Source organism: Lepisosteus platostomus, chromosome 21 (genome assembly GCF_059453375.1).
Source record: "Lepisosteus platostomus isolate fLepPlt1 chromosome 21, fLepPlt1.hap1, whole genome shotgun sequence".
NCBI lineage: Eukaryota > Metazoa > Chordata > Actinopteri > Semionotiformes > Lepisosteidae > Lepisosteus > Lepisosteus platostomus.
Window position 1 is genome coordinate 15,239,059 of NC_142631.1, and position 19,818 is coordinate 15,258,876.

The window sequence follows — 19,818 nt, forward strand, 5'->3', positions numbered from 1 at the left end:
CCTGGACGGGACACCAGTCCATCCCAGAGCAGCCATACAGACATGCCCACACTCATACTGGAGCCAGTATTCCCAGACGCCAATTCACCTACCAGTATGTGGAAGGAAATGTGAATGTGGGGGGGGGGACATGCAAACTCCACACAGACAGCACCCCCTAAAGAATTAAACCCAGGACCTGGGTGCTGCAGGACAGCACTGCTACGCATTCTGCTGCTTGTCAGATAATCTTTTTCTTACTTAGACAAGTCTAAACAGACTTAATGAGGTTTGAGGTTTTTAATAGTTGATTTTTTGCAGTAAAGCACATCAATAAAATGACTTAAACCTGAGAACTGGTTTCTCACCCTGAACCATGATGACCACACCTGTCCTGATTCTCATTCCAGTTTAGCTTAATTGCCTTATTGACGCTTAAACTGAGCTAATAAGTTTGGGTGGGTTTATGAGTTTTGTTTTGCTCACAAATCTGGGATTTTAGGTTACTTGTCAAATGGACCTGACCTTTTATTGTTGCAAGGTTTAAGACAATTAAACCTATTAAGCCAACTAAGGGTCGGAACAACAATTAGCAAGTGTTTGGGCCTGCACGTGTAGAATTGGGAATCGCTGACAAGTATGTTGATGAAATAAGTAAACCAAGGATATAACTGCACTGCAAGAAACCCAGGAGACTCCAAGAAGCATCACAATGGCGAAGGTCACTGCTGGCTAATGGTCATCGATCTCCACAGGTTGGTAATGACTATAGAAGAATCCAGAAAATACTGAATCCAAATCTTTCTACTGTGTCCATCTACAAAAATGTAAACTAACATACCTCTAACAGGATGGAAGTGGATCTTGCCACCACAAGCTATAAACCAAAGGATCTGAACAATTTACATTAGAGCAATATGCATTGTAAAATGTTCATAACTGCCCTCTGACCTTAATTCAGAAAGTTCATAGTCCCCAATTACACTATTAAGCAGCTGTATGTACTCCTTGCAGCCTCCATTTTAATGCAAATAGTTTTTCTAGAAGAAAAACTAGTCAAGTGTTATGACCACTGGGTGCTCATCTTTCTCTGATTTTGCTTTAAATGCTAGTTTCACACCTGAGAGAGAGGAGGTGTGGTCTTGATGTTCCACATGAATAGGAGGAATTTCCTGGTATTTCCCTATATACCAATTGTCAAATCATAACATAGCAGCCTTTACAGGAGTTTGTCTCTGTGGTTTTGTCTGCTTGTGCTCATTAATGGACTAAAACTGTGATGCTTTCTTGACATGTTCACAGTGCCTCTTGCGTCTGACTTTCTCCTTTTCTCTTTCATTTTGAATTTGTTATTTTGTTTCATGTAAATAGGGAATAGAGAGAGTAGCAAGATAGTTTGTGGAAGACTTCCCATCAGGGGACGTGCGTTGTTTCTTGAGCCAGGTCAGAGTGCTGGAGTATGTTTGGACAAAAGCATGTAGTTTTGTGTTTTTGTTTGGAGAAAAGCAGTAAAGGTCTGTGTTTGTTTTGTTTGTAAAACTGTTTGTTGTTTCTTTTCTGTTTCAGCTTTTGTTGTATTCATGATATAATAATAATAATAATAATAATAATAATAATTGCTTACACTTATATAGCGCTTTTCTGGACACTCCACTCAAAGCGCTTTACAGGTAATGGGTATAATGATAATGTACGTATAATGATATAAAACTGGGGCTTGGGCCTCAACACAAGTTCTTGAGCTCTGGGGTGCTACAATTAGACTTTTCCTGCGCCGTGCTGCGTATCTGTTCCGACATACACTCCTCTTAACCTTCCTTGGTATCTAATACAGGGCTTTATTTTTATCCTTGGGGGCGGTAATCACAAATTACAGAACAAACTGGGTCAGTTCTGAAATTCCTTTATGGAACTGAGACTTTCTACTGACTAAGAACAGCCACAGCACAGTCCTTATAAATGTTCCCCTCGGTGTCCATGCCCCCGAAAACAAAACACAGATGAACAAACTCCCCTGGGCTGGAAAGGCTGCTGTTCTCCTCCTGCTGTCTTCTGGGTAAGCTTTCTGCCGGGTCGTCTTTGTCTCCACCGCCACCTGTGTCTGCCAGCGCCCTTGAGACGTCACCGCTGGCTCTCAGGCGCCAGGGAACGACACACATGGAGTGGTCCAGGCGTTTCGAGGGCAGGGCTCCGCCGAACGTGACAAGGGTCCAGCGCTGCCGGTCTGCTCAGGGAGAGAAGAAGCCCCACACGTCACCCTTCGGATGAGAAGGAAAACCGAGGTCCCGACTCTCTGCGGTCATTAAAAATCCCAGGATGTTTCTCGAAAAGAGTATCCCGGCATCCTGGCCAAATTTCCCCCTGGCCTTTACCAGTCATGGCCTCCTAATAATCCCCATCTCTGAACTGACTCCATCACTCTGTTCTCCTCCCCACTGAGAGCTGGTGTGTGGGGAGCAGACTGGCGCATCATCCAGATGGGGCTGCACATTGGTGGTGGAAGTGGGATTTTCCATTACCTGTAAAGCACTTTGAGTGGAGTGTCCAGGAAAGTGTTATATAAGTGTAAGCTATTATTATAATAATAACCTCAGATGACCTGTATTTCTCAGCCGTAGAGTCGGAGGACAAAAACTGAGGAATGAAGACTACTCGACAAGTCGAAGTTAACTCAAGATTCTTTGAAAGGGAAAGGGAACGGGATCGTTCGGCGTGTCCGTCTTACCGATGTGGAACTTGTACATGGAGTTGACGGCCCCGGCCGCGGTCATGCCCCCGAAGATGTAGATGACTTTTCCCAGGGCGGCCGCAGAGTGGGCCGCACAGCCAGGGGGCACGTCTCCCTTCGTTCTCACCCTCTCCCATCTCATGTCCGCTGGAAGACAGGCCGCAAAAACACAAGCCCTCAGTCCCAGGCTGACCGGCATACAGCTCGCAATCAGAACAGAACGTAGCGGGCCGTGTTCAGTGTGGGGCCCTGGATTAAGCTAGTGAAGGACGAGCCGCAGCTGTGTGGGGCCCTTTGGGACACACTGAGCTCCTCCCCGCAAGGGGAGAACCTTCCAGCGATAGCCCCGGAGGGGGTTGTGGGGGGAGCGTTGTCCCTTTATTTTCTCCTTTGGCTACAAGGATTCACCAGGGCAGGTTGAGTTTTCTTCTGTTTTTGGCCTGGCTCTTTTTTCTTCAATCTGGACCCCGCTAAACAGAGATAATCCAGGCTGGATCCCACCGTTCAAAGCAAATAACTTCCCCCCCCCCCCCCCCCCAGACAGGACCCCGATAAACAGGGACAGTGCAGCCTGGAACCTGGACGCCACTGTGCAAGGCAGCATATTTTACTTCTTGCTTTTGGTTTTTCCCCCTTTATGGGTGTTTTTGTTCCCCCCAGTTTTCGTCACACCAGTGCCCCTGGTGTCCGCTGCGGCCCCTCCCCCTCCCACAGTGTTACAACGGAGAAAAAAACACCCTGCTTCAAATGATACAGCCTAAAAGCCGAAACACGATGACATGTCTCAGCTCTACATACAAAAACAGCCGTGTGGACGCCCCTGAAATAAGACATCATGTGCAGCACAGCTCCTGCTGGTCCTACAAACAGCTCAACAAGCAGTCCGGCTGGATCGCACTTACTGGTGTCGATGCAGTGCAGGTCACTGTGGAGCGCCTCTCCAGCTAAGCCGCCGTGAATGTAGAGCTTGGAGCCGACAGAAACTATAACGTGGCCGTGTCTTGGGGAGGGTGGTTTGCCCTGAGTTTGTGGCTGAGACCACGTCAGAGATGCTGCAACAGAAAAAGCGCCCCCACCAGTGAGAAGGGGGAGAATTACTTTGAACAGACAAGAAAACTGGTGTGTTCATTAAAAATCCCAGGCCGTTTCTCAAAAAGAGTGTTACCCCGGCCTCCTGGCCTCCTAATAATCCCCCCATCTCTGAACTGGCTTCATCACTCTGTTCTCCTCCCCACTGAGAGCTGGTGTGTGGGGAGAGTACTGGGGCACTATGGCTGCCGTCGCATCATCCAGGTGGGGCTGCACACTGGTGGTGGAGGGGATCCCCATCACCTGTAAAGCGCTTTGAGTGGAGTCTCCAGAAAAGCGCTATAGAAGTGTAAGGAACTTTCATTATTGTATAATATTAAAATGTCTCTATATTTAAATGTGTGGCCAAGAACTGTGCTTGCTCCTCATTTTCTGAGTATGAAAAGGTTTTAAGCCTTTCGCTTAAATGCAGTTTTGGTTTCGTGTTAGACACTGGGGAAAAAAAAGGAAGTACAAGAAATATTGCAATGGAGGAAAAAATCTTGATGGACATCTAGTACGTACTATACTATATAATCCAAAGAGCGTTTTGGGGTTCCAGATATTGAAATATATCGAACCTCCTTTTACAGCTGGTGACACAGAGCTGGTCAGATCTGGGCTGGTCAGATAACGCCCATCAAAATCCCGTTACTCCGACACACCTGAGTCGAAGACGTGAAGCTGGGAGTCTGAGACAGGTGCAGCTCCCTGGTCCCCTCCGGAGAAGACATACAGCCTGTCCCCGATGCAGGCAGAACAAGTATGATAGGTCCGAGCCGAGGGAGGTGTCCCACAGATTTTCACACTCCTCCATGAACCTGCCTCTGGACACAGGAACAGGGGAGACAGGTGTCACACAGGGGAGAGAGGTGTCACACAGGGGCTACTCAGAAAATTCCAACCTAGGCTGAAGCAGCATGGAGCTGTGTTTCAGATCCCTCAATCTTTCTGCATCAGGAAGAAACGGGCGTTCAAACACCTAGCTGATCGCCCTGTGGTTTCTCCTGGATTCTCCAGGCTCCGTCTGGACTTTCATCAGGACAAGTCCCTCCAACAGCACAAGCTCAGGCTGTCGAGTGGAAAACGCGCTCTGTACGTTACCGCTGTTCTGCCCCTCTTGCATCTGAATATATAGGTAAATACAGCTGAAAAATTGACTTTAACACAAAAGATGCGACCGGTTTTCTAAAAAAAAGTCCTTTATCTATTCATGTCCTTGACTGCTCGATATAAGCGCCCATCAAACCCAAAACCTTCTCGTTCTATTCTTGATTATTAATGAGTTCTTAATAACTTGATTATTATTCCCTCTGCATACTAATGGCTGGGCCCCCTGACTAGCTCTGCTGGCAGAGCATGAGACTCATAATCCCAGGGTAGTGGGTTTGTGTCCCACCTCGGACGCCAGGTCCTCCACGTTGGAGGTTGTGCACAAGGCTAACAGCCCTGTCCTGTAAAAGACTAATGTTACAGAAACAACAACAGGATGTTGCTGCCTCTACGTGCAAACATCCACACTAATCGCTATAACTGCAGTAATAATGCAGCTACTTAACTGTCAGAGAGAATTGAACTGGAGCTGTTCCCAGGCTTGGTACCAAAGTGCTTTTACCCATCTGTAACTCTTGCACGCAGCTACGGTTGCCATTCTGCTCCGCCCCTCCAAACACCCAGAGGCTGCCAGGTCTGCTCTGGGGGACGAAGCTGCAGTGCTCGTATCTGGGCAACAATCCCTCCCAGTCCGGCATGTCCCACTCGTGGGCACCTGTCCCACGGATGAATTGAAAAATGAAATGTCAACGTCTTCAGATTGTCTCCTGTCGCTGGGAAAGCTCTGCTTTGTTTTTTTTCTGCACAATCATGCCATTTAAAAAGATTATGAGAACCGCTTTCCTATCGAGGGCCACAAAGCGACCTTTCAGTTTCCGTTCACCGAGCGCTATAAAACAGGACACGCACGGAAACGGTGTGCACAAACACTGTACCTCGAAGTCAGCCTAGAAGCTGCTGTATGGTGCAATAGCAAACTAGCGCCTCAGTTATTCGTTTTACAAGCCAGCATCTGTAATCTATGAAAAGAAAGGTATAAAACTGGCAAAGGCATGCCTTGGGCTTAATCAAGTCTTTATTTCTTACAGTGACTGACTGGGACACAGATATTTAAACCCCCCACCCTAGAACCCTAAGCTAGATTCATTGAGATCTCTTGATATCTAGACCAAGCTCAAAACATGCAGTGTCTATAGCATAGAACTGCCGCCTTTCAAATGTCCCCTAACCAGGTTTCAGGATGAGAATCCTACCCAGATCGATGATGTAGGAATCTGAAAAGCTTCCATTGGGATTGGCTCCTCCAACAATGAGAATCTTCCCTTTGCGTCCATCTTTCCCGGGAATGTAGGTGCAGGTGTGGCCAACCCTCTCGCCCGGCCCCTCCCCTGCGGGCACCAGGGCATACCTAGACCCGGAGACACCACACGTGACACCGCCATCGTCACAAGGAGCTGCTTTCTCATTACAAACACACAGGTTGGCGAAAGAGCTTTGCCAGGTATGAGCTCAGTAGAGACAATTCCTTGAAATGTAAAAAAAAAAGTCAGGATTATGTTTTAGCTGTTGGATTCTCCTGACTGCTTAAACTGAAAATAGCAGCTGTACAGTTTCAGACAGATGTAATATTCATAAACTATAGGAATCTAATTATATACCACCATGTGGATTTTCATTTTCATTAACCAACACAATCTGTGGCAGACAGTTCAATCAGACCAACATCCTTACTGAATAACAATAAAAAATAATCTTACTTGACTTCTTACTGGAAACTTTATATACTCGTTGTGTTTTACCTGCAAACGAGCTCAGAGTTCAGTATGCTTTTGTTTGAATACCTACCAGCGGATTTTATGCACTGACACAACGTCATTTACCATAAACCCTAGAATCTCCGAGACCAGGTAAGGTTGTGACTGACCAGGTTGATTCTTGTGGCTTGTCTTCAGGCTCCAGTACTTGAAGTAGCTCCATTAATCTGGAAACACGGTGCTAGCTCGTCACGCCAAGGAAATCGCACAAGCAGCCCACCTAAACATGCAGAAGGCACGTGTATCAGCCTAAAGCATGTGTTGGTTTCAAACTTCATTCAAGGTACTTAAATCTCCGTGCACAATTCATAAGGTTTCATTTAACGAGTAATGCAGTATTGAACTGAAATAACTTTTTTTTTAAATGATACTACTTATATCTGTAAGATAGACACCTCACCGTCACAAAGAGGTTTCGGCTAAATTCAATCCGCACTGACGTTTAATGTCACACGTCCGTCCTCCTCGATTTCTTTATTCTCCAAGTATAGAGGTATAGTTATCGGCATACGCTGAAACATTTTGATAAAGTACATCATGCCATGCACACAGCAGATCCGTTGTGTGCCTGATGATAATGTACAACAGCAAACCTACCATCCTCCGTCTAAATCGCGTTGTTAACACTGAAGCGTCTGCGGAAATATCTGGCTGCAAGCTGTAAGTCTATCCGTTCCGGACATGCTAACACGTAGTAAAACGGTCAAGCCTAACAAACCACCCGCACTTCCATCCGATTTAAATTTTGTCACATATAAATTACGTCTATAGCATCATCAACACTTACGCCGCAGTTCCAGGCGCTGTTGCCACCACACGCCGTGCACTTTCACCTTTGCCCTTTGCACTCCCATGCAGAGCCAATGGGATGAGACATTCAGGAAACCATGGATACGCCAACAAGCTTCTTTAGAGTGACGTCGACGTACTGGAGGTGGTTATGTATGTATGGCCATCTTAAATTTTTTCACATGCATCTGTCATTTTTTTCCCCGAATCGCAAAATAGGCAAGAACCTAAAAATCTACAATAAAAAAAGTAGTCAACACTCAACACAACAGGCGTGGCGTTGCGGTGCCGAGCGCCAGTGATTCATCACAGCTCATAAAACCCCATGAAAGGGCAGGAGGCAGTGAAAAGGGGGTAAAGACCTCCCCCTGCCGGACAGCACGGCGAACTGCAGCTGCCCCCTTCGGCCCTGGGACGTCCTGCGGAGGAGGCCGGCGGCGGTGACCTTCATCGTGGACCAAGCAGGAGAAACCGTCAAACCGAGGCGTCTCCGCCGCTTGTGAAGAGTTTTGTTTCTGTGTTTTCGTTCTAACTTAATGCCACGTTTACGTGACGTAATAAAGTCTCATTATGACCCTCGCTTGTGGTATCAGTTTAAATATTTTTATTGCATTGCACCACCGGGTAACAACAGCAAATACCTTTCTCACATAGTTGGGCGCTTACTGTAATTATACGATTTCCGCGTCAAAAATGAGCTTACAAATCGTCATTCTGTGAAGCAAGATGGTTTTGTTGTTTTTCCATCAACAATAGCATAATCTGGGACATTCGATGAAATTTGAACAGCCCAGCTGCAATAAAAAACAGAAGAAACCCTAGGAAACAATTAATTTACCCCCGTTGGTGTATGCGGCCTCTTGTGTTTTTGTCATCTTGCCTATGACAAAACGGAACAGTTCACAATTGGAAAGGGATGTTGAAGAAAAAGGAATATTATCTTGGAGATGTGGTGTGGTCTGTGGTTGGTCTGAACTAGGTAAAGTCACATTTATAGCACAACAACAATTTGTACATCCTCAAAACTAGGTGGAATGTGATAAATAGACCCACGGGTAATAGGAAATTGTCGTTCTTCATTATTGTTCTGCTTTCTTGTAATCCTATTGCTGTTTTTATATCACTTCCTCCTTGCAAATTGACACAGAGCTGTGCACTGCTAGACAGGAAAAAGTCTCATTCCTGACACAAAAATAAATTGTGCCTCTCCAAAAGTAGTTCAAATCTGTTCTACAGACCCCCAGCTAACAGTATATAACCATGGTTTTGCCAGATGAGCGTCCTTTGCCAATGTTGCTGGAGTTTATAGGGGTCTTTTAGTGGCCGATACTAGATTTTTCTTGAAGGGCATTGTTAACACTTCACCGGTGGATCATCCTTTCTGGTTTTAAATAAAGCGTCAATTTCACAGGTGTTCTGTATCAAAACACTGCGGATTTTCTGTTCAATCAGATCAGCTTTCATTATTTTGAGTGTAGAACTACTCAGACAGCATTCAAATGCTGCTTCAGCTTTATGGCCTATCATCCTGTGGACACATACATTCTGCACAGCACAGGGGGAAGGAAAAACCTCATTTAACTGCAAAAAAACCTCCAGGAGTCCAGGGCTTGGGAGTCCAATTTTGGATCATAGCTGTTCCGTGAGAAATTCTCTAATATTAGATTCTATGTCAAAATATACCTGGTTCGGTACCTACGGGCATTTTTGGAAATCTGAATAGCTTTAGATCCCAGAAGGGTCTTGAAAGTCTTGTGTATTGTTACAGGTAAGGCTGTCTGTTTGTCTGAACTGTTGCAAGAGGGAAGCTGCCTCAGGGCACAGGGTGAGAAGCTACACCAAGCGACACGAATGAGCCGGAAGCGTATATAAATAGCCGAATTTCAATCAAAATTACTGCAGATTACCGCACCCGGCTGCTGCTAAATCAGATGGAGAAAAATGACTGCAAGTGTCTGGCCAAAACACAGCGGAAGTGACGTTTTACCTCTTCCCTTTCGCAGGCTGTAACAGTTGTTGTTCCTAAAATGGCGCCGCTGGATCTAGATAAGTATGTGGAGATCGCAAGACAGTGCAAATACCTCCCAGAAAACGACTTAAAGGTGAGAGGATAACTATTTTGTCGGGAGCTGAATTACGCTAATATTGCACCGCTTTTAAATCGAGCTTGGACTTTTGTACATGGGGGGCATTATAGATGAGGATAGGATATAGGGTATGCATGAAAGCTAACAGTTATTCCCTTCCACCGTAGAGGAATCAAAACTAAATCTTTACACATGCTTTTCACTGCAGAAATGTGTGTCTGAGGATAAATGGGTAAAACAGTCATGCGGAAGGGAAGCCGGGCACAGACCGGAAGAAGACAGGGCATAAAACACAGTAACGAGGAATTGCCGAAACATGCTGAGAAAAACACGGCGCGTATTTGTCCATTAACAAATGACTAGGTAAAAAAAAATCATGGTTTAGTCTCGAACGTACAATTCTGTTCAGGTCCCGAAAGGAGAGTAGTACATAGTGCACGGTATTGCAAAATGTTCCTGGATAGACTATTGAACTGCACTGTCAGGTGTATGGACAGCCAACGAGTTTCCTAGTCCTTATGTTGGAAAATATGACATTGTTTCTTTAAGTAACGCTTATCAATAATTATCAAATAGTTCTGAATTTAAAACCTATTAAATCGGCATTAAAATGTTTACTCCGCTACTGTTTGAAGCCACGAAATAACTTAATAGTACAAGACTGAAGTTTTGTTAACCATGTACTTGAGTTCCTTTCCACCTCCTAGTGTCAGGGTTAAAAAAACAGTTAAAAACATAGATGTAGTCCACCACCCGGTTCTTGTCACACTGTGACAACTCCAATTTTGTAAGAATAGTAAAAAAAAAATCTTAATTTCTTCATTCACATTCAAATTGAATGTGGATTAATACTTTAGTTAGATTAGATATGTTAAAACAATAGTTGAAACTTTTGGATACCTAGATTTCAACTAGATATTCTCAGAGAAACAGCAGAGGAGCCCAAGAAACTGTGGGTTGTGAATTGGCTGTTTTAAAAGATTATATGTTGTAATAGCAAATTTTAGCCTAATATTGTATATGAATTTGATGTTGTGCCTGAACAGGGGTTCTCTTGTGAGAAACCCTGCTTGAAAGCAACTCTCTCCTCCCAGAAAGTCAGAATGTGCTGTCTTTAAACAGAACGTTCATTTTTGACTGCCTCGGTCAGGGCCAGGAATGTTAAAAGGGCGTGGGTTTCTATAATGTTAGCTGATGATATTCCTTTAGTAATTTGTAAGTGTGCTTTTTACTCTTTATCATCGGCAGTTCCATCAGATACCGAATGTTTACAAAGAGTGTTGTAAAATACCACAGGAGAGAATTTGTTCAGGCTTCAAAGAGACGTCTATGATACTGTGTTAAACTTCCAGCTTTAAGTTTTTTAGGACTACTTTTAGAAACATTTTAATGAGGTTAATTTATGATGTCTAGATCACTTTCACGGTTTCATGAGTATTTTTTTTCCCATAAAACCTTTCATGCCAAAACATTTCCAAAACGCTTTCGGAGAGTAATTTGCTGTGCCTAATTTTTCAAATTGTACTTTTGTTTAAAAAAAAAATTAGAACCTTCTTGTAAATGCTTGAGGTTGAAAGTGTTTTGCAGTGGTTTGAAAGGAGTTTGCCCATTAGAGAAGACCCTGTTCATGCAGTGAACTGATAGTGGGGTGGGTCTGTGTTTTCCTTTTTTAATGCAAGACAGCACAGTAAAAGTGATAGTAAAAGCAATGGTGATTAAAATTGTAGCAAAATGGTAAAATGGGCAGTTAAGTCATCCAGATGTCCAGGTTTAATGCGGTTTCCTTTTCTTCCCTCTAGCGATTATGTGACTATGTCTGTGACCTTTTACTTGAAGAATCAAATGTCCAGCCCGTGTCCACCCCAGTGACAGTCTGCGGAGACATACATGGCCAGGTACTGTCACGCCCTGCTTCAGAATCCTTCAGTTCGGCATCACTGTTGGGGAAATTGCATTGCTATGTCTTCTTTGCTGATGGACGAAACCTCATGCGTGGGTTGACATCTCAACATCTGAATCCGATTCGGTCGAACCCGGGATCACAGCCCGAATCTGACACACTGCAGGATCTCTGGTCTGCACTCCTGCTGAGCTCTTCATTTCAAAATCAACCCTGTTATTTGCTAGTCTGGATTAGTGTGAACTTTGGTTTCCAAGTGCTTTAAAAACCTAAAGAAGTGGAAATCTCTCAAGACAAAGGTTGGAGATCGCTGAAGTACTGTCTTTGGTAGGCCTTAGATAACGCAGTACTCTACAGCCCCTGTTGAAGATATTCCACCAATTGCACCTCACTCACATTTTCAAAGGTTAATTACAATTATTTGTTGTATGTATGGTCTCAGTCCTGCCTGCGTCACTTAGCTGCTTGATCAGTATTTGCCCTTATCAGCATTTTCTGCGCCGACTTTGGAAAGTCCTCATCTCAGGTGTTTTTTGTTCTGTCTTTCCTTGAGTGTTTTTAAATAGGGATATTGCACAAACAAGCTTAACGCCTTGGAGCAAAAGGCACGGTTCAGGGCAATGATGAGCTGCGTAATTATTGTATGTGCTTTTGAAGGTGTTTTGTGTGACCAGGGCCCGCTCCTCTAGTTCCATCACATTGTAGTCTCCTGCTTGACACCCAACATGACTTTGGGATCTGGGGATCAAATCTTTGCCCAGAATTTCATCACACTGCCATCTGCCTCTCATTATACTCAGTTTCACTGCACTCCAGGCTTAAATGTATTTATAGCATTGTTTATAGCATTTTGGGGAAATTTTGTAAGGGGGATTTTTCAAATGGTTGTGTTAAATTGAAGCTAGTTAAATATGCAGTAGGAGCTTCTCTTGCTTTTGCAGTTTCTTCAGTGGTATTTTGCACCTGTGTTATACAGGCATTTTTCTTTGTTTATAAGGGGATTGTAAACTGGTGTTTAAAGCTTCCACTGAGTCTCAGCTGACAAGTAAGAGCAGGTTTCACAGCTGATTCCACAATCCACACATTAGCCTTTATGCATAACGAGGAATGAGCTAATTAGGAAAAGTAACAGATTTTGACTTGACTACAGCTCTTGGCTGCTGCTCATTGAATTCCAAAGCTGTTCTGTTGAGTATGTAAACATGCTCTCGCAGATTATTTTCAGATAGGAATAATGCTAACAGATTTCTTGCTTACAAACAGAAGTAAAATTGGTGGCAGGCTTTTTGTCCTGAATGCTTTTTCTTTACATGTTAAAAATGAAGTCTAAGGAAGATAAAAGCTGCTTCTACCACTTCTGATTGAACTTTATAGCCATGTCATGACTGTAAAACAAGAAAAAGACAGTATTTTGTCCAGCTGTAGTACTATGAAGCCAAACCTAACTCTGTATGTAAAGTCTGAGTAGTGTCAAGGAAGGATAAATTACTGATAGAAGCAGCTGTTGGGTCTCTCTCCCTTTTTCTCTCTGGGCCAGAAATCCAGCTCAGTGGCTCGGTTCTTCTCTGTATGTTTGGATATGCTTGTAAACATTAATTTTCATCTTTACACCTAAGCCCTATGGTGTGTTGTACATAGACATTGAGTAGTGGTGGAAAACTAATACATTGTTAACTTAATCTCCCCAACTCTAATCAGCTGAAGAAAAAAAACATAACTTAACATGTCGTTGTCTGAAACCTAGGCACTTGCGGATAATGAGAGTTTAGACGCTGCACTCTGTATAAAATCCTTTTCTCTGTACGCGTTTAGCCCTGATGGATTTTACTGCTTCGGGTACTGGGGAAGCCTCCTAAGGCCTTCATGGTCTGACGACGGCAGTTCAGGCCCTTGAATGAACCACTCCGGTTTGTTTTTAATTATTTTTCAATATAATGAAATAGATAAGCCAGCAGCCATATCACCCTGCAACTCACAACTGGCAGCCCACTGGAGCTCATCAGCAGGTGTGATCCTGGGCAGTACCTGGATGGGAGACCTCCTGGGAAAAACTAAGGTTGCTGCTGGAAGAGGTGTTAGTGGGGCCAGTAGAGGGTGCTCACCCTGCAGTCTGTGTGGCTCCTAATGCCCCAGTGAAAAAAGGCGCTGTTCCTTTGGAATGAAACGTAAAACTGAGGTCTACTGAAGTTGTTCTCAGCCCTTCCTCAGAGAAACTCCTCTTTTTCTCCTTTTCAGTTTTATGACTTGTGTGAGCTCTTCAGAACAGGCGGCCAGGTTCCGGACACAAACTACATTTTTATGGTAAGATCCTTTGCAGGAAATATCACTTTGTGTATCGGGCAGGTTATCACGTTGTTGATTTGCAGCTTTCGTTTCTCAGAGTCCTTTTTGTCCTGTTTTAACTGCGTGTCCGAAGTGAGCTGCTTCTGTGGAGGGTTAACCGAAAAGAGTTGTTGGTTTTATATGCACTGAAAAGTAACTGTTTCCACTTACCATTTAAAGTGAAACCTCGGTGATCTTGCATCTTCTGGCAAAGCTTATGCTGTGTTTACTGACATCAGTGTCTAACAACTGATCTTGCCAGCTCATTATCATGTGAGATCTCATAACAGAAAGGTGGCCTGCTTTAAGTGTTAGAAAAGGAATCCCAGTATTTCTGTTTCATCTGTTATGCTGTACTTCACGTGATAGAAAGATAAAATGCTGTACTTATGGTGTTGACATATTTTGTGTAAAAAAAAAAAAAAAAGATTAAGCATCTTTTTATGTTATTGATTATTTTTGGTGTTTGCCATCCAGTGCTGAAGTTGTATTTTGTCGGTTCAATAGACAGGGGGAAGGATCACATTTCCTCCTGCTGTTCAGCGGGGAGGTTTCTCTTTAGTTCTGCCTTCTGCTGTTGTGCCAGTCTGAGCTGCCTGACTGGGTGGCCCAGGTCTCATGGCATGCCTTCCTATTGCAGGGCGACTTCGTAGACCGGGGATATTATAGCCTGGAGACCTTCACCTACCTCTTAGCCTTAAAAGCCAAGTGGCCTGACCGCATCACGCTGTTGCGAGGAAACCACGAGAGCCGACAGATCACCCAGGTGTACGGCTTCTACGGTAAGGGATGCGTTTTTAATCCTTAAACAAGAAACTCCAATATGAACAAAATACATTAGCTGAGGGATTGCAGGCATGGGTAGGAATTCCAGACCCGGATTGCTAGCCATTGTAACTTTGTAGCTGCTCACAGTAAGCACATTGTCAGAGGACATCTTAAGCACGGAAGGTTCAAAAGAAGCTGAGCGCATTAATTGATTACATATTGCTATGTTATTTCTGTGGAACCATTATGAAATAACTGCAGATGACCAAGTGTAGTTAAATGAAGGTCATTAAAATGAGATTTAAAGTAATGTAACTTAGTTTGTAGATGTGCATCAGGAGCCATTGCTTTATTCTGTAAAACATTTTCACGAGACAAAATTCGGCATTTCTTCAGATAGTAATTATGACATTATTTTGAACCTCCTTTTTTCCCCTTTCCTGTTCACTAAATCCTTTGTACGCTAGATCTGGCAAAAATTATACTTGCAGTCCAAATACACTTCAGTGAGTTTTTTACAGGTTTCCTTCAGGTCTTTTATTACCAGTTGTCTTGTATTTTGCTCTACATCTTACTGTGATAAGTACCCTGGTCTCTGGAGCTGTAAAGCTCTAGTTCTGTGATACCCTGTGCCTCACCTACACCAACATTGGTAGCATCCAGAGCGAAGCCCTAGATTTTTTTTAAATCGGATATTCTTCTCTTTTTTTCTTTTTGCAGACGAGTGCCAAACCAAGTATGGAAATGCAAATGCCTGGCGATACTGCACTAAAGTGTTTGACATGCTTACCGTAGCAGCTGTGAGTGCACCTCTGTTGTCATGTAACTCCAGGCTAGGCTCCTTCTGTCCACGCAGAAATCACCACCATGCAAACGGTTTCTTTCAGTTTCCAAATTGAAATAAATCCTTTTTTTTTTCCCCCAAATTAAAAAGCACTTCTAATTCATAACTAGCGCCATAATGTTTGATTTTTGCAGTGTAATAGGGGCAAGTGACAATAACAGTGGAGTGGGTTACCTCCTGTCATTAAATGAACACTATTCTGATTTAACACGTTCTGGCGTATTACATTCAAACTCGCCGTGCTTTGAGTTTGATATGAAGTGTCAGTAATAATGAGGTTCTGATGCCAAAACCCAGCTCTGCGGCCCCTGATGTGTGCTCTGTCTGCCTCGTGTCCAGCTGATAGACGAACAGATCCTGTGCGTCCACGGGGGCCTTTCTCCTGACATCAAGACCCTGGATCAGATCCGCACCATCGAGCGCAACCAGGAGATCCCCCACAAGGGGGCGTTCTGCGATCTGGTGTGGTCGGACCCCGAGGATGTGGACACGTGGGCCATCAGCCCCCGGGGAGCAGGCTGGCTGTTCGGGGCCAAGGTCACTAATGAGGTCAGCGGCCGTACCTTTCATCTCTCCTTCCTTTACAGATCGCACTGCGGCAGTGGTTACTACGGTTTTACTCTATGTGGAAGACTTGGGCATATAGTAAGGTCCCTCAGCTTAGTTCAGGGAAATACGGGTCATATAGCGCACCCAGAATTAATGTAATTCAATTTATTCATTTAAAATATCCTTAACCTAAGGGAGACATTGCATACTACGTAAACCTCTGTTCTGGCAAAAATAATATTTTACAGTTAATGGAGATGACGAATGTGCACCTACATGCATCCAACACTTCTCTCTTCGAATGCTTGTTGGCTGATTTTTGTTTTAGCTGCAGCCAAGCTTGTCTTCTAGCATGTTGTTCACTGCACAAAGACACTTTTGCTCCACTGACGGCGCGACCCCTGAATCCTGTTTCAGGATGTGCTTTTGGATTGTCCTTGGGGCTGTGAAACTGGGAAGTGATAGGAAGGCCTGAAAAGACCTCCTGGAGACCTGCGGCACTTGCGTTGCGCTGACCTTTAACTGCATCGTGCCGTAGTTTCAACAGTGTATTCTTTTTTTATGCGTTTTAGATCTTGAAGCTTAATGCCATTCTTATTTCGACAAGTTATTCTCTAGCTCTCTGGAAAGAGATGTAATGTAATTCCCATTTCAGTACATGTAAAAGGTTTTCATTATGCAAACTTTTGTGTCACGAGCTGTTTGAGGCACAAATCCCCTCTGTAAACCTGAGGTGGTGTGCGTCTATATTGCGAGTTCTGTAGGTTCTTGGATAAGGGTTTATTCTAACCTGTAAACACTGCTCTGTGGACTGATATCACACTCCGCACCTGTGGTGAGACAGAAGCAGCTCGCCTTATTTTGTAATTGGCAGGGTTTTAGTGTTTTTATCTGTGAAACAGAATTGGCAAAATACAAGGTTAAATGAGCGTTGCCTGATAAAAAAAACACTGACAAATCAAAAGGTAAAACACATACCGCAGATCTAAATGGTAAAAAATGCTGTCGATTTCTGTCCGGGAAACCGATAGGTGCCCGTCCAGCCCTGCTGGGATTTTACTGTGTAGATCGTGACGTGTGCATGAGGCTGCCGGTCCTGCGAATTAATGCGTCTTCCGCTGTCACCTTCCCCCGCCCCAGTTTGTTCACATCAACAACCTGAAACTCATCTGCCGGGCCCATCAGCTGGTCCACGAGGGCTACAAGTTCATGTTCGACGAGAAGCTGGTGACGGTGTGGTCCGCCCCCAACTACTGCTACCGCTGTGGCAACATCGCCTCCATCATGGTGTTCAAGGACGTCCACACGCGGGAACCCAAGCTGTTCCGCGCCGTGCCCGACTCCGAGAGGGTCATCCCCCCCAGAACCACCACGCCCTACTTCCTCTGAACCTCCTCTCTTCCCCCTCAGTGCTGATTATTTGTCCCCTTTTTTTGTTTTTTTTTTTGTTTTTTTTGGCTTGGAAAATAAGTTATAATCAAGATCTTAATTTTTCTTTTACGTTGTTCTTTTTTACTTTTAAAAAAAAAGTGTTAATAAAACCTTAAATACCTTGGAAAAGACTTTAAAAGTTTATTGAAATGTTTTGGAACTAGATCTTAAGATCTGGGCACCTTCCCTGTCGGATTTGGTGTACACTTTCTTTTTTTGATGTTTTTTTTTTGTGTGCACATTTTGCAATAATAGATGTATTTGTAAACGCATTACTCCCCACGTTCGTATTGGACAGCTCTGTCAAATGGAACGTAGTAGACCTTAAAAAAAAATTATGATCCACACACATTTGTGAGGACAAGGTGACCATATCTATTGATTGTAGGGTTATACGTGCTGTATGGTCCCTAGAATCTTCATTCTTTTGTCAGAACTGTTGTACACCTGATGCTTAACTTGTCAGTGAATGTTCTGATACTTTCTGGACCAGCCCTGTGTTACTGTGGGGGGTAATGTGTGAGAGTATCCCTTGTGCCACCTGTAGCACTGACACCGTTCCCTGTTGCTGCTTAATGAGTAGTGAAATTCCCGTTGGCTTTAAGGAATGTCATGGTGTATCCCATCTTCAGCCCAGCCTCCAGGGAAAAGGCTCAGAACACAGGCCTTCCCTTTCGTCCTCAACACTCGCAGGTCGACGTCTGCATCCAGAAGGTCCTTTGAATGCTGGTTGTACGTGGAGAAGCTCTTCGCCTTTGGCGTCTGGATGGTCACCTCCTGCACTGGGAGTTAGTGGGGAGACTTTAGGGCAGGTCTCCTGCTTGATTCCCCATGTTGTTGGGATTGTTAGAATCAGGAATGTTATGCAAGAGTCATTTTTCCGCCCGATAACATTACTGTTCTTCTGTTTATTGGATATCTTACTGGGTCAGCCTTAAAGGAGCCGGCGCAGAAACGAGTGTTTTTACTTGTACTTTTAATAAGTAAGAGCTGTAGCTGTTTTGGATATGATCAGGCGAAATGAACACGATTTTGACACAACTGTGGTCACTTAAATGTTGACCATATTCTCGAATAATAGTGGATTTGGTTGGAGAGTAAAAGGTTGTGGATCCAGACCTTCATTTCCTGTGTTTGCAGTCAATTAATTGAAAGCAATCATTGCATCGATTTGAGGTTTTGTTTCTTAGCAGAAATGTGGGTCCAACTTTATATTTGGGTTCTCAAATGCCATTTATATTTTTTTTGAAAATGGCATCCAGTGAAAGTGGGGGTGCAGCTCTGGGGCCCTGGGGTGAGTTCTGGCTCTGGGGGGCTGTCTGTGTGGAGTTTGTATGTTCTCCCCATGTTCATGTGGGTTTGCGCCAGGTGCTCTGGTTGCCTCCCACAGTCCAAAGACATTCTGGTAGATGAATTTGCTCCTGGGGGAAAATGAGCCCTGGTGCTTGTGTGCGTCTGTGAGCCCCGTGTTGGACTGGTGTCCCATCCAGGGTGTACCCTGCCTTGCACCCGTTGCTTGGCAGGATAGGCTCTGGCTCCCCTGTGGCCCTGTGTTGGATGAAGCAGTAAGAAACTGGAAGAGTGGATGGCCCTGTATTAATTAAATTGTGAATAATTAAACTAATCTGATGATAACCAACTTGTGCTGTAGACTAATTCATTTTAGTAACAGAATCACAATCCTACACCCTTGCTTGAACCCTACACCTAATCGTATCCCCAGAGTTCTTTGTAGGAAGCTACTTGTTCCATTTCTAGTACTTTAGCAATATGTTTCCATTTCTTAATTGTGATTCACAACCCCTTAAGCATGACCAGCAGTTTTACTTTGGTGTTACAAATTGGATCTCCATGTTTGTCACTGGGGGTTTTGTGTTTGTTCTGAAGGACGTGTACGATATGTACATTGACTGAAACGAATCCCATCCTTAATGTCATTCGTTGACCCACAGTTGTGCTGTTGGGTATACAGGCCACTTGTAATATAAGGGCACTCGCCAGATGTGATCCTTTTATAAAAGCTGTCGCTCAGCAATTTACAGTTTAATGAATGTTTTTCGTAGCCGGGTATAAACACTTTGCTGGAGTCACGATGCACAGAAATGTTTGAGAACGGCGAGAAAAATATTTTGACTGCTGGTCATCTAGAACAAAGTAGTGCAATAGTACAGTCTGAACAGATTTCCCCAGACGCGATGACAAATTAATCTTGCTGGCAGTTGGATGAATTCCGAAAGGAATGGCATTTAATTTCCTACTGTTCAGTATGGTACGTGTCTTACTGCAGTCCTCGATTTATTGAAGCCGTCTTGGGCTGATGGAGATGCTGTCAGCCCTAAAGTGTTTATGATTGGAGCACTAAAAATATATTACAAGCGAAGGGAGTGGAGGAGCTGTAGGCTGCAGGCTCAATGGCAGACTCATCCCCTTGAGTGCGAAACTGGATGTGTCCCCTCAAGATCCACGAGGGCCGCCCAGGATGAAAA

General features: G+C 44.1%; 2 protein-coding genes across 7 annotated transcripts; one reads left to right on the forward strand and one right to left on the reverse strand.

The window, feature by feature from the left end:
* Positions 1 to 1,866: 1,866 nt before the first annotated feature.
* Positions 1,867 to 7,895, reverse strand: rabepk (Rab9 effector protein with kelch motifs). 6 transcript variants are annotated; one of them, XM_088615259.1, is made up of 9 exons: positions 7,430 to 7,763; positions 7,240 to 7,326; positions 6,753 to 6,862; positions 6,082 to 6,236; positions 5,391 to 5,543; positions 4,441 to 4,602; positions 3,610 to 3,759; positions 2,705 to 2,854; positions 1,867 to 2,203 (listed from the first exon to the last, which is right to left on the reverse strand). In XM_088615259.1, the coding sequence occupies exons 3-9, from the start codon at positions 6,803 to 6,805 to the stop codon at positions 1,902 to 1,904; spliced, it is 1,125 nt and encodes a 374-aa protein (XP_088471385.1). In that variant the 5' UTR covers positions 6,806 to 6,862; positions 7,240 to 7,326; positions 7,430 to 7,763; the 3' UTR covers positions 1,867 to 1,901. The 6 variants fall into 6 exon arrangements, with proteins under 6 accessions (XP_088471385.1, XP_088471383.1, XP_088471386.1 ...); XM_088615257.1 differs by lacking the exon at positions 7,430 to 7,763 and adding an exon at positions 7,043 to 7,154 and having other exon boundaries at positions 7,240 to 7,418; XM_088615260.1 differs by lacking the exons at positions 7,240 to 7,326; positions 7,430 to 7,763 and adding an exon at positions 7,877 to 7,895.
* Positions 7,896 to 9,434: 1,539 nt separating this feature from the next.
* On the forward strand, positions 9,435 to 18,971 carry ppp6c (protein phosphatase 6, catalytic subunit). The gene is made up of 7 exons (XM_088615265.1): positions 9,435 to 9,533; positions 11,318 to 11,413; positions 13,654 to 13,719; positions 14,381 to 14,522; positions 15,229 to 15,308; positions 15,692 to 15,901; positions 17,042 to 18,971. Exons 1-7 carry the CDS (start codon positions 9,459 to 9,461, stop codon positions 17,288 to 17,290), a joined length of 918 nt encoding a protein of 305 aa, XP_088471391.1. The 5' UTR covers positions 9,435 to 9,458; the 3' UTR covers positions 17,291 to 18,971.
* The last annotated feature ends 847 nt before the right edge of the window (positions 18,972 to 19,818 follow it).

Coding starts and splice junctions, on each gene's coding strand:
- rabepk (XM_088615260.1), bottom strand. CDS start 6,805: ATGGAGCTACTTCAAGTACTGGAGCCTGAAGACAAGCCACAAGAATCA. Junction 5,544..6,081: donor TTCCTACATCATCGATCTGG/GTAGGATTCTCA, acceptor TCCGTGGGACAG/GTGCCCACGAGTGGGACATG. Junction 3,760..4,440: donor GCTTCACGTCTTCGACTCAG/GTGTGTCGGAGT, acceptor TTTCTGTTGCAG/CATCTCTGACGTGGTCTCAG.
- ppp6c (XM_088615265.1), top strand. CDS start 9,459: ATGGCGCCGCTGGATCTAGATAAGTATGTGGAGATCGCAAGACAGTGC. Junction 15,309..15,691: donor ACATGCTTACCGTAGCAGCT/GTGAGTGCACCT, acceptor CCTCGTGTCCAG/CTGATAGACGAACAGATCCT. Junction 15,902..17,041: donor GGGCCAAGGTCACTAATGAG/GTCAGCGGCCGT, acceptor CCCCCGCCCCAG/TTTGTTCACATCAACAACCT.